Genomic DNA, 13,958 nt, shown 5'->3' on the forward strand with positions numbered 1-13,958 from the left:
GGCAGCACCCGCGGCACATGGAAGTTCTCAGGCTAGGGGTCGAATCGGAGCTACAGCTGCTGGCCTACACCACAGCCACAGCAACACAGGATCTGAGCCTTGTCTGCAACCTACCCCACAGCTCATGGCATCACTGGATCCTTAACCCACTGAGCAAGGCCAAGGATCGAACCTGCATCCTCAAAGATGCTAGTTGGGTTTGTTAACCACTGAGCCACCTAGGGAACTCCCAAACAGACATTCTTAAATGTCATGTTTTTGCAAATAGGTTCGCATTTGAATCTGTGTCGTCTCTGTTTAAGATGAGATGACGTGTGTCGGGCAGAGTGGCAGAGGTCGCACAGAGAGCCACCAAACACCTGCTGTTGTCCCCGTGGTGTGTGGAATTGTTAGCAGTGAGTCCTCTTTTGGCTCTCAGAGTCGCCCCAGTCAGATGCTACTTATGGGCGGTGGGAGTTACTGAACGTTTTTAATTAGGAGGACGAGGTAGACATACCTATGGTTTAACTCCCTGCAGTGTCTGCAGTGACATCTGATTGGAGCAAATACATTTAACTATGTTTAACTTGTGGCTTCTTCAGATGGATTTATTCTAATGTTTCTAGTCCAGAGTTTCTATCTTTGCTGTTTCTTTTCCCTTTTTGACCTTCGAAGGTAGCTTAAGTCAGGGCTGCAAAAAAAAAAAAAATCGGGAGAGATGATGATCGAAAATGAGGTGCTGTGGAAAGCACAGCTAGAGGAGGAAGTGAGAGGCTGGCGGCCCTCCAGCCCGAGTGTCCAGCGGCTTCCTCCGTCCAGGCACAGCTCAGCGCTGAGGGCCCTGAACGCCTCTGCCCTTTCCCAAGTCTGTTCCCATCACTTTCGTTAATTCTCATTGGTGCTGTGGTCAAAGGTGACAAAATCAAAGTAGCAAGGGACTGGGGATGGAGAGGGAATTCTTACTTCAGTGTCAGTTCCCTCGAACTGTGCGGCTCGAAGAGGGAAACAAACTTCAGATCTCCTTAGCTGTTTTTTAGAGACTGCCTTTGTGGAGACTGCACTGACAGAAAGATCTATTTTTAGAGCCGCACCTCTCTTCCATTTTTCTCTGTGTAGCATTACAGTTTCCTTGGAATTTGCAAGGGTCTTATTCTCCTTTTTTTTTTTTTTTTTTCATGGCTGTACCTGTGACACATTGATTCTCAGACCAGGGATCTAATCTGAGCTGCAGCTGTAGCAATGCTGGGTCCTTAACCCACTGCACCATGCTGGAGATCAAAGCCACCCCTCTGCAGAGACCCGAGCAGCTGCACTCGGATCCTTTACCCACTGTGCCACAGCAGGAGCTCCTCCTTCTTTCCAATAAATAAAGTATTTCAGACACTTGTGAAGTAGAATCAGCAGCAGTTTGTAGGATATAGTCATTGTGTTTCTAAAGGGAAAGAAAAAGACTGCTTTGGTGTTATAAGTGAAATATTCTCCCTCTCTCTCTTTTTGGACACACTGGCACGTGGAAGTCCCCTTCTTCGGGATCAACAGAAGCAGTGACAACACCTGACCTTTAACCAGCTGAGCCCCCAGTGACCTCCCTGTTCTCTTTCTCCCCTCCCCCCACAGATTTTTTTTTCTCATAGATTTTTGTTTAAAAGCATTTTCATTATGTCAAAGGGAATCTGTTATTAGAGTCTAGATTCTAGACAGTCAGATTGGTTTGACTAGTGTGTGTGTTTTTCTTAATGCTCTATGTTAACTTTCATAAATACTCCAGTTATGCTCAGAAGCAGACTAGGGAATTCAGTTCTCATTTTATCCTTTCTTTCAGGATGGAATTGTGGACCCTGTTGACAGTACTTTAAGAGATTTTTCTGGTCGATGTATTCAAGAATTCCTCAAATGGTCCATTAAGCAGACAACACCGCAGCAGCAGGAGAACAGTCCAGTAAATACCAAATCGCTTTTCAAGAGACTGTACAGCTTTGCACTTCACCCCAATGCTTTCAAGAGGCTGGGAGCTGCCCTTGCTTTTAATAATATCTACAGAGAATTCAGGTGAGTAGCCACACAACAGGAAAGCATGTAAAGTTGTTTAAATGTTGAGTAGTGGTTTCATAAAGCGACTGGATTTTTTTTTTTTTTTGGCTTTTTAGGGCTGCACCCACAGAAAATGGAGGTTCCCAGGCTAGGGATCTAATCAGAGCTGTAGCTGCCGGCCTACACCACAGCAACTCCAGATCTGACCCGTATCTGTGACCTACACCACAGCTCATGGCAATGCCGGATCCTTAACCCACTGAGCGAGGTCAGGGATTGAACCCACAACCTCATGGTTCCTAGTCGGATTCGTTTCCACTGCGCCATGACGGGAACTCTGGGACTGGATGTTTTTGATCAAACATTTAGTAAATAATTACATGCTATTTTCAGGGGGTTAAATGATTGGAAAAATGCAGTTTGCATTCCAAAAAGGTCCTGAGCACTAAATTCAAGCATTACACTGCACAGCCTGGTAAGAGCAGCACAAGACATTGTGCAGAAGAGGTGTGTCCGACCCAGTCTGGGTGGGTCAGGGAGGCTTCCTCCAGCACCAACACTTGGGACGAGACTTAGAGGGTGAGTGCACACCAGCCCAAGCATTTCAGGTTGGGGGATGGGGCAGCGGTCAGAGATGGGCCATGTATAAGGAGGTGAAGGGGTTTTCTCCTCATTGTCATACAGTTTGAGGCTTGGAAGGGCCCCAGCTGAGGCTGGCCAGTAGCTTCTGTCTGAAGAATTTAGACGTGAGGTGCATGTGGTGTAGGAGTGGGGAATGATGTTGTTAGACTCCTCCTGAAGATCACCTGCCTGTGGCTGTGTGGAGAGTGAACAGGCTCTTTCACAGCCCTGACCTAAGGCTCTAGTAGGGTGTGTTCGTTAGTTCATTGCTAATTAGGACCGATAACATGCGTGCCAGATGCTGACTATACAAAGATGTGGCCCTTTGTGAGGGTTGCATTTTAAAGAGAGGTAGAGGGAGTTCCCTGGTGGCCTAATGGGTTGAGTGTCCAGTCTTGTCCCTGCTGTGGCATGGGTTTGATTGATCCCTGGTGGGAACTTCCACATGCCATGGGCACAGCCAGAACATAATGATAATAAAGTGAAAAAGAGAGGTAGATAGTATTTAATCAGTCACATAGATAAAGGTAAAATTTGTAGCTGAAATCAGTGCTTTTAACTAGTGGCACATGATCACTAAAGAGTCTTATAACGAGGAATCTGACTACATGGTCACAATAGCTTCTCAGGAAATGGCAGTTGGGATAGTGATGAGGGAGCAGGTGTAATAGTAAGAGAGATGATGGATGGATGGGGCTCTGGCTCTGTGTGTAGGCCTGTGCACATTTGTATGAAAATCGACTGGAGTTGGAAGTCATTGTACTGATTGATTGATTGATTGATTGATTTTTGCACATCCACAGCAGTGGAAGTCCCTGGGCCAGGGATCAAACCTGTGCCCTAGTAGTGACTTGAGCCCTATCAGTGACAGTGCTGGATCCTTAACCCACTGGGCCACCAGGGAACTCCAATTTTTTTTTTTTTTTTTTTTTGAGGTGTACTTGATAGAAAACATTACGTTTCTGGTGTGCAGTGTAGTGACTGACAATTTTTGAAGATTATGCCCCCTTTATAGTCATTACAGAATATTGGCTGTGTCCCCTGGACTGTGCCATGTCTCCTTGTTGCTTCTCTATCTTACGCACATAGTACTTTGGGTCTCTAAGTCTTCTCCATCTTGCCCTCCCCCTTCCTTCTCCCCATTGGTAACCACTAGTTATCTATATCCTCAAGTCTGTTTCTGTTTTGTTATATATGTTTAATTTTTTTAGAGTCCTGGTATGAGTGATATCATACAGTGTTTGTCTTTTCTCTCATCTATTTCACTAAGCATAATACTCTAGGACCATTCATGTTACAAATGGCAAGTTGTTGGGGTTTTTTTTTTATGGCTGAATAGTGTTCCATTGTATATATAAACCACATCTTCTTTATTCTTTCATTTGTTGATGGATACTTAGGTTGCTTCCATGTCCTGGCTATTGTAAATAAGGCGACAATGAACATTGAGATGCATGTTTCTTGTTTTTTTTTTTTAACCCTGGCCACACCCATGGCATGTGGAAGTTCCTGGGTCAGGGATTGAACCCGTGCTTCAGCAATGTTACAGGTGACAGTGGTTACAGTGCTGGATCCTTAACCAGTTGCACCACAGGGGAACTCCTGCATGTACCTTTTTTTTTTTTTTTTTTTTTTTTTTGGTCTTTTTTTTGGTCTTTTTTTTTTGTTGTTGTTGTTGTTGTTGCTATCTCTTGGGCCGCTCCCACGGCATATGGAGGTTCCCAGGCTAGGGGTTGAATCGGAGCTGTAGCCACCGGCCTATGCCAGAGCCACAGCAACGCGGGATCCGAGCCGCGTCTGCAACCTACACCACAGCTCACAGCAACGCCGGATCGTTAACCCACTGAGCAAGGGCAGGGACCGAACCCGCGACCTCATGGTTCCTAGTCGGATTCGTTAACCACTGCGCCACGACGGGAACTCCATGTACCTTTTTTTTTTCCCCCTTTTTTCTTTTTAGGGCCGCACCAGTGACATATGGAAGTTCCCAGGCTGGGGGTCGAATCGGAGCTATAGCTGTTGGTCTGCACCACAGCCACATCAACATAGGATCTGAAAACGTACACCACAGCTCACGGTGATGCCCAATCCCTGACCCACTGAGCGAGGCCAGGGAACGAATCTCCATCTTCACAGATACTAGTTGGATTTGTTTTTGCTATGCCACAAGGGGAACTCCCTCTTTTTTTTTTTTTTTAGCTATTTCTTGGGCCGCTCCTGCGGCATATGGAGGTTCCCAGGCTAGGGGTCGAATCGGAGCTGTAGCCACCGGCCTACGCCAGAGCCAGAGCAACGCGGGATCTGAGCCGCGTCTGCAACCTACACCACAGCTCACGGCAACGCCGGATCGTTAACCCACTGAGCAAGGGCAGGGACCGAACCCGCGACCTCATGGTTCCTAGTCGGATTCATTAACCACTGCGCCACGACGGGAACTCCCCTCTTTTTTTTTTTAAATGGCTGCATCCCTGGCATATGGAAGTTCCCAGGCCAGGGACTGAATCCATGCTGCAGCTGTGGTAACGCTGGATCCTTTGGCCCATTGCACAGGCTGGGGATCAGACCTGCTTGTCCTAGCAACCTGAGCTGCTGCAGTACGAATTTTAACCCATTGCGCCAAGGTGGAAACTCTCCATGTGTGTCTTTTTGAATTGTGGTTTTCTGCAGATATATGCCCAGGAGTGGGATTGCTGGGTCATTTGGTAGTTCAGTTTTTAGTTTTTTGAGATATTGCCATACTGTTTTCCACGTGGGTGTACCAGTTTATATTCCCACCAACAATGCACAAGGCGTCCCTTTTCTCCACATCCCCACCTGCACTCGTTATTTGTATTCTTTTTGATGACAGCTGTTCCTACAGGTATGTGGGGATATTGTGGTTTTGATCTGCAACTCCCTGATGATTAGTGATATTGAGCATTTTTTCGTGTGCTTGTTGTCCATCTGTGTGCTTTCTTTGGAAAAATGTATATTCAGGTCTTCCGCCCAATTTTTAATTGGGCCGTTTGTGTTTCTTTGATGTAGAGCTGTGTGAGCTCTTTATATATTTTGAATATTAACCCCCATCAGTCATGTTATTTGCAAATATTTTCTCGCATTCAGTAAGTTGTCTCTTTGTTTTGTTGATGGTTTTCTTTGCTGTGCAAAAGCTTTTTTTAAGCTTAGTTAGGCAATATGTGTTTATTTTTGCTTTTGTTTCTTTTGCTTTAGGAGACAGATCCAAGAAAATACTGCTACAGTTTATGTTAGAGTGTTCTGCCTTTGTTTTATTCTAGGACTTTTAAAGTTTCTGGTCTTATTATATTTAGGTCTTAAACCCATTTTTTTTTTTTTTTTTTGCTTCTTAGGGCTGGACCTGTGACATATGGAAATTCCCAGGCTAGGTCAAATGGGAGCTGCAGCTGCTGGCCAGCGCCATAGCCAAAGCAATCTGGGATCTGAGCCACATCTGTGACCTACACTGCAGCTCATGGCAACACTGGATCCTTAACCCACTGAGTGAGGCCAGGGGTTCAACCTGTATCCTCATGGATACCAGTCAGGTTTGTTACTGCTGAGCCACGACAAGAATTCCTTAAATCCATTTTGAGTTTATTTTTGTGTATGGTGTTGGAGAGTGTTCTAATTTCGTTCTTTTACATGTAGCTGTCCAGTTTTCCCAGCACCACTTATTGAAGAGATTGTCTTTTCTCCATTGTATATTCTTGACTCCTTTGTCATAAACTAATTGACCATAAATGGGTGGGTTTATTTCAGGGCTCTTTGTCCTGATCTATGTGTCTGTTTTGTGCCAGTACCATACTGTTTTGATTACTGTACAGTGTAGTCTGAAGTCAGGGAGCATGATTCCTCCAGCTCTGTTCTTTCAAGATTGTTTTGAATACTTGCAATCTTTTGTATTTCCATACAAGTTTTAAAATTATTTGCTCTAGTTCTGTGAAAAATCCCCTTGCTGTTTTGATAATTTTTCTTTTCTTTTTTGACCTTTTAAAATTGTGAAACATATGTGTACAGAAGAGTGTTAAAACATGCTAAAACTACCACTATTTGCAGGAGACATGACATATATAGAAAACCCTAGAAGACACCACTGATAAAAATTGTTAGAACTGATAAACTCAGTGAAGTTGCAGGATCCAAAATCATTATATGAATCAACACACAAAAGTCTATTACCTTTCTGTGTGCTCACAATGAACTATCAGAAAGTGAAATTAAGAGGACCCTATCATTTACAATTACGTTAAAAAGAATTAAAAAACCTTGGAATAAATTTGACTAAGGAAGTGAAAATCTATGTACTGAAAACTGTAAGACATTGATGACAGAAATTTAAGAAGACGCAAATAAACAGATATTTTGTGATCATGGGCTAGAAGAATTAATATTGTTAAAATGTCCATAATACCCAAAGCTATGTACAGATTCAGTGCAATGCCTATCAAAGTTCCAATGGCTTTTTTCACAGAAATAGAACAACAATCCTTAAATCTCTATGGAGCCACAAAGACCCCAAATAGCTAAAGCAGTCCTGAAAAAGAACAGGGCTAGAAGCATCATGCTTCTGATTTCAAACTGCAGTGTGAAGCTATAGTCATCAGAACATATGGTTTTGGTGTAAATACTGTCATAGATTAATGGAACAGAATAGAATGCCCAGAATTGAACCCACACACGTAAATGAATAAATATATAGATAGGCCATTCACAGAAACTAGCTTGAAATGAATTAAAGATTTGAATGTAAGACCTGAAATCATAAAATTCCTAGAAGTAAACATAGGCAGTAAGCTCCCTGGCTTAGGTCTTGGTGATGATCTTTTTCTTTAGGGCCACACGTGCCGCATATGGAAGTTTCCAGGCTAGGGGTCAGATTGGAGCTGTGGCTGCTGACCTTCACCACAGTCACAGCAATGCCAGATCTGCGTTGCATCTGTAACCTATGCTGCAGCTTGCGGAAATGCTGAGTCCTTAGCCCACTGAGCGAGGCCAGGGATCAAACCCGCATCTTCTTCAACACTTTGTCGAGTTCTTAGCCTGGTGAGGCATAATGGGAGTCCCATTGACAGTGATTTTTTGAATTTGGCACCAAAAGCAAAATAATGAGCAAATGAGACAATTCAGACTAAAAAGCTGCACAGCAACAGAAATGATCAACAAAATGAAAAGGCTCAAGTTCCCTTGTGGTGCAACCTGTTAAGGATCTGGTGCTGTCACTGCAGTGGCTTGGGTTGCTGCTGTGGGCAGGTTCACTCCCCGGCCCAGGAACTTTCATGTGCCACAGGCGTGGCCAAAAGAAAAACATGAAAAGGCAGCCTACACAGTAGGAGAATATATTACAAATCATTTATCTGATAAAGGGTTGATATCCAAGATATATCAAGAGCTCAATAGAAAAAAAAAATCTGATTAAAAAACCGGCAGAAAATGTGAATAGAGATTTTTGCATAGAAGATATAGAAATGGCCAGTTGTTACGTGAAAAGGTGCTCCACATCCTCGATCATCAGGGAATGCAAATCAAAACCCCAAAGAGTTATCCCCTCACATGTGTCAGAATGGCTGTCATCAAAAAGACAACAAATAAATGTTGGTGAGGATGTAGAGAAGGGGATACACTGTTGGTGGGAATGTAAACTAGTGCAGCCACTGTGGGAAGCAGTGTGGAGGTTCTTGAAACTGAAAATGGAGGTACCATATGACCCAGTAATTCCACTCCTGGGTATTTATTCAAAAAAAGAGAAGCTTTATTTACAATAGCCCAGATATGGAAACAGCCTCCATGCCCATTGACAGATGAATGGGGACACACACTCATATACATGTGGTGAAATATTGCTCAGACATAAAAAGGAGGAAACCTTGCCATTTGTGACAACATGAATGGGGCTGGAGGGCACTCTGCTAAGTGAAGTAAGTCAGAGAAAGACAACTACTGCATGATCTCACTTATGTGTGGAATCTTAAAAAACAAAACAACAAGCTCATAGATAGAACAGAGGTTGCCAGAGGCAGGGGCTGGAGGCTCAGAGAAATGGGTGAAGGGGATCAAAAGGTACAAACTTCCAGTTATAAAGTGAGTCCTGGTGATACAGTGGATAGCACGCTGACTTTGGTTAATAACAGTGTCCTACATGTGAAACTTGCTAAGAGATCTTAAAAGTATCTTGTCCAAGACAAAAATTTTGTTACTGTGTCTTGACTGATGTAACTGGGCTTATGGTGACAAGTCCTTTTGCTGTACATATAATGTACAATTATATACATTGTTGTAATGTTATGTCAGTTAAACCTCAATTTGAAAAACTCTAAAGTGTTTATAGTTCTTAGGATAATAACATAATAAAAGAAGTTCCTGCATCCTTACCACCTGGTTTAGAAATAGAGCATTATCAATATTCTGTTCCTGGGTTAATCATTCTCCGGGCTTCAATATTACTTCTAGCCTTGCTTTGCTTTTTGCTTCGTTACCTGTGTATGGTCGCTAAGCGGCACACTCTGGATTTTGGAAAGTAGCTGTTAGGCATAGACATGGCCAGGTAAGGATGGGTCAGTGTTTTCACTGTCAGGTTAAGGATCCTGGGAAACTGCTGAACAGAGACTGGCTTCAGCTTCCTCGAGAGGTTCCAGGAGCTCTGTCCAAGGAGTTCGATTGATAAGGTCCTTGTTAGTCCTGGAAAGCCGAGCTCTTCAGAACTGCTGAGGGGGACGCACAGCCGTGAGTGCTGCTGCTGAGCCTGTGCACAACCCTTTAGTTTCCTCAGTCCGCAGGCGCCTGCCTCAGCTGTCGGGAGCGGGTCGAGCACAAGTCACTGGTGGGGTCAGGCGGAATGTGGGCCAGAGGGCAGCTTCTCTGGTGGGGCTGCTTGGGTCCCGCTCCTCTGGGTCTGTCCGCGTGGAAAACCCTGTCAGCAAGACCCTTGCCCGCCCTGTCACCTACCCTTGCTCCTGGGCACTCCTTCCCTGGTCCTGTCAGACCTGGTTTCCTGTCCCCTGTGCCGCCTTTCTCAGGTGCTCTGATTTGCTGGACCATATTCCAGGTGGCCTGGGGAAAAGATGCTGGAGGGAACCATGTCTGAGGGCCCGTCCGTTGAATAAAGACACAGCTTCTGATGTTTCCTTCCTGTGTACTCATGAACTGTGCTGGAGAGCTTTCTTTGGACGTGATTTTGTTGTGTCATTTTTCTGCTCACCTCTTTGATTGGCTTCCATATTTAAGATAAAAGCTCTTAGACTCAGCCTGGCTTGCTAGGGCCTCCAATTTCAACCCCAGGCCCTGTAGTCCGACCGTGGAGTGCGCTTCTCCACGGCCTTTCCTGCTCCCGCTGCCTCCGTGGCTCTGTCCACACACCTTGATTCCTTTATTTTCTTGTCAGATCTGGGGGTGTGATGGGGAGTGTGGCAGACGTATGGTGCTTGTGGAACTCTGGGAGGCTTCTCAGGTCTCCCTCTGGGATTCAGAGTTTTTTTTTTTGTTTTCTAAATTAGGATAGGAGTTCTCTTGTAGCTCATTGGGTCCAGGATCTGGCTTGTCACTGCAGTGGTGCCGGGTTTGATCCTCGGCCTTGGAACTGCAAGTGTGGCCAAAAAAAAAAAAAAAAAAAAAAAAAAATTAGGATAATATTCCTGCTAAGCCAAACACCAATTTCCAGTCTTACTCTGCGTTGTCCTTGTCCCAGTCTTAACACCTGCTGGTTCCTCGCTGTGGTTCCCGTTGTTCCAAGAAAGCGCTCCTTCCCAGAAGTGGGGCAGTGACCCTGTGCTTGGTCACACAACTGGAATGCCTGGCATTTTGTGCTTAGTCATTCTCTGTCCTGTGTTACTGAGGAACAGATTTTCCAGGGAGAGGCTGGCCTGTGTCCGTGGCCTGCCCATGACTGGGCTCCCTGTCTGTAGGTGACCCACATGCAGCAGCTACACTTGTAAAAGGCCCAGAGATTATGGGTGGTGGTGAGCTTTTAGATTTTTGGATAGGTGGAGAGCTTTTAAAATGCCTTCATTGGAAAAGACTGTGGATGTGGTACCAGATCTTTTCTGTTATGTGTGATTTTAATGAGGTGTATGGAGCGTGGTCAGAACTGTGGCTTTAGAGTTTGGGTGTGAGCAGACCCACAGGTGGAGGGAGGTGCCTGTGAAAAGAACCTGTGTCTCTTGGGTCTGCTCTTGAGGAAGCTTTCATCTTTGAGAAGTATTTTAGGTTGTTTCATGTTTTAGAACGTTGGAGCCATTTTTGAAGACAAGTTGAGTTAAGGCATGTGTTTTTTAATAGCATTGCTTTTTCTCCTAATTTCTGTTCTGTGTTTTCTTAGCTGAGGCTCAGAACCCTTTATTTTGCAGGGAGGAAGAGGCGCTCGTGGAACAGTTCGTGTTCGAAGCCCTGGTTACGTACGTGGAGAGTCTGGCCTTGGCCCACGCAGATGACAGGTCCTTGGGTATGTCTCATTGGTGCTTTCTGCCTGCCCATAGCCTGGGAGAGCCTGTCTGCTGGGGGCTGGTTATTCCCCCGTGAGCAGCTGTCTGTCTTCTCTTCCACGGCTGACATGTAGGGTAACAGGTGAGGGGAAGATGGGCCCCCACTGTCTCAAACCCAGTTCGTACCCGAGGCATCCAAGTCTCCCCGCTAAGCCTCCCATGGCCCCCTGGTGGCCACTCAGCTTGACCCCTGTTTGGTCAGCAGCCTGTGGGGCCGTTTGATTGTAAAGGTCTAACGAAGCATCCAGTTAACTGTGGTGACACAGTTTGTGAAAACTTAGGATTGCACAAGGTAAAGAAAGCTGGATGCAGTAACCACTGACATAAGTTAAGTGTCTCTGAACTCATAAAGATAGAAGAATGTGATAAAGCTATTTGGACAGTAATTAAGACATAATTTTAAGATACTGAGTTAGAAACAGGCTAGAGTGGCTAAGAGAGTGATGAATATGGTCCTCACTTTCTCTCTGGAAGCCCAGGCGCTCTGAGCTGGGGGCCTCTGGATGGGCTGCACGCTGGGGCTCAGGCAGTGCTATGGGCTCTGCTGTGGGCCTCGCCACGGCTGGTGTATGGCTCTCCCTCCCACTCACCCAGACGGGGGCTGAGGGCGTGGGGATGCATCTCATCTTTTAGCAGATGGCTTGAGCTCTGTTACCCTTCATGTTGTTAGCTCTACTAATGAGCAAAAACACTTAGAATTGAGTCCTGCTATCGACAGCTTAAATTTGCTTGTCTCCACATCACATGTGGGTGAGTTTTCTCCACAAGTGAAACTTTACTCTTTTAAAAATCACTGCCAAAATGCTATAAAATGTGGTTGTAATGATCATTGTACAACTATAAATGTAATTGAGTAATAAAAAAAATGCTATATAAAAAAAAATCACTGCCATATTAGAAAGCAGAGAAAGAAAACTTTCCCTGATATGGTATCAGAGGTCAAATAAGTTGTGCGAGACCCTTTTCTAAAATAACCCTAGAAGCCTGTAGATGGTTTTACCCTTGTACTTCTCTTCTACTCCGACAGTGGCTCTTATTTAGCTACAGTATGTTTGACCTAAATATTAAGGGGAGGTCAGGGAACTTATACCCCTGAAATAAGAGCACTAAATGGAGGTGCTCTGGCCTGCTCTGGGGGTCTCGTAAGCTGTGGAGTCCTCCTCCCATTTCAGACCCGGCCGGGAGGCTGTGCTGTGCCAGCTGGAGTTGCCGGTGTTGCTTTCTGGGCACCGCGCCATCCTGCAGCCTTGAAGATGGGTTTTGTTTTTGGACATGCACTCAATCATTTATTTAAATTTTGTATTTTGAGAGATGAAAAATACTATCTTTTGTAAAATCACCTTTTTAATTAAAAAGCTAGCCAGTAAGCCTGTGATGCTCTTCATTAATGATGACCAGTTGTCTTTCCCTCTGGAAACGGTGTCTGTGAGAGCAGGTACGGCCCAGCAGTGCTGCGATGCTGTTGACCACCTCGCGCGCATCATTGAGAAGAAGCACGTTTCTTTAAACAAAGCAAAAAACCGACGTCGGCCCCGGTATGTAATGTTGCTTCCTTTTCCATTTTTTCCCCCCACCATAAAATGAATTAGCAGTTAAAGGAGAATCTGGGAGGAATTTGTGGAAGTATGAAGTCAGTTTTCCAAAGTCATTAAAAAGCTTTCTGTTTGAAATGCTTCAAAGTATAGTTCTCGTTGATCTTGGTTAGGATAGTGGATACATTTTGAAAATTAGTTTTGTAACTAACATTTATTTTCTCAGCACTAACTTTTCATCTTTCTGTTTTTGTTTTTATTTGTTATTAAAGTATAGTTGATTTATAATGTGCCAATTTCTGCTATAGAGCAAAGTCACACACACACACACACACATTCTTTTTCTCATATTATCTTCCATCATGTTCTGTCCCAAGAGACTGGATCTAGTTCCCTGTGCTGCACAGTAGGACTTCATTGCTTATCCATTCTAAATGTAACAGTTTGCATCTACAGCAGTTTTTGAATACAAATGTGGAATTATCTGACTGAAATATGCATGAACTGCTATGGAGTAAGTTTGAAATGTAAGAACCAAAATATTGAAATAGTATGATTTTGACAGACAAGGAATTACAGAATTATGAAATGAAAGTACTCGAAACCAGGGCTGGGTTATTGCCCAGTGGTTTCCAGTCTTATCTCTCATTTCCATCCCAGCAGGGTCTCATTCTCCAACAGGATGGGGGGATGCCATCATTTGGCCCCGCCTGTGTTTGGTGTCTGCTGGCTGCCGCCATTCTGCATACGCCTTGGCCTTGTGGACTGGTCATTAAATTCCCTCTGCAGTTCTATTTTTTTTTTTATTTTATGATTTTTATTTTTTCATTATAGTTGATTTACAGTGTTCTGTCAATTTCTACTGTATAGCATAGTGAGCTAGTCACACACACATAGATATATTTTTTTCTCACATTGTCCTCCACCATACTCCATCACAAGTGACTAGATATAGTTCCCTGTGCTATACAACAAGATCTCATTGCTTATCTATTCCAAATGCAATAGTTTGCATCTATTAACCCCAGATTCCCAGTCCATCCCACTCCCTCCCCCTTGGCCACCACAAGTCTGTTCTCAAAGTCCACAAGTTTTTCTGTGGAAAGGCTCATTGTGCCATATATTGGATTCCAGATATGAGTTGTATCATATGGTATTTGGTTTTCTCTTTCTGACTTCTCTTAGTATCAGTCTCTAGCTACATCCATGTTGCTGTAGATGACATTTCCTCCTTTTTTCCTCCTTTATGGCTGAATAGTATTCCATTGTGTATGTGTACCACATCTTCTTAATCCATTCATCTGTTGATGGACATTTAGGTTGT

General features: G+C 44.2%; 1 protein-coding gene and 1 long non-coding RNA gene across 11 annotated transcripts in view; both read left to right on the forward strand.

The window, feature by feature from the left end:
* The window catches only part of PRKDC (protein kinase, DNA-activated, catalytic subunit), a 157,877-nt gene that overhangs the window by 45,748 nt on the left and 98,171 nt on the right, over positions 1-13,958 (forward strand). For 9 of the 10 annotated variants that reach the window (XR_014843848.1, XR_014843847.1, XR_014843849.1 and 6 more), the window contains 3 exons: positions 1,802-2,028; positions 10,968-11,062; positions 12,538-12,637. Coding sequence is in view for 6 of the 10 variants with exons in the window: in XM_021089419.2 (XP_020945078.2) it covers positions 1,802-2,028; positions 10,968-11,062; positions 12,538-12,637 (422 nt within the window). In the remaining 4 variants the exon portion in view is untranslated. Of the gene's footprint in view, positions 1-1,801; positions 2,029-10,785; positions 10,886-10,967; positions 11,063-12,537; positions 12,638-13,958 lie in introns of those variants that run through there. The other variant, XM_085022418.1, reaches the window with a different exon arrangement.
* Positions 3,543-8,606, forward strand: LOC146403902 (uncharacterized). Its single transcript, XR_014843882.1, has 2 exons — positions 3,543-4,042; positions 4,357-8,606. It is a non-coding gene; the product is annotated as an uncharacterized LOC146403902 (long non-coding RNA).

This window comes from Sus scrofa, chromosome 4 (assembly GCF_054392235.1).
Source record: "Sus scrofa isolate SSC_HxYL_T2T_F1_AM1 chromosome 4, Sscrofa_HxYL_maternal_Yorkshire_Landrace_v2.0, whole genome shotgun sequence".
NCBI classification, from domain to species: domain Eukaryota; kingdom Metazoa; phylum Chordata; class Mammalia; order Artiodactyla; family Suidae; genus Sus; species Sus scrofa.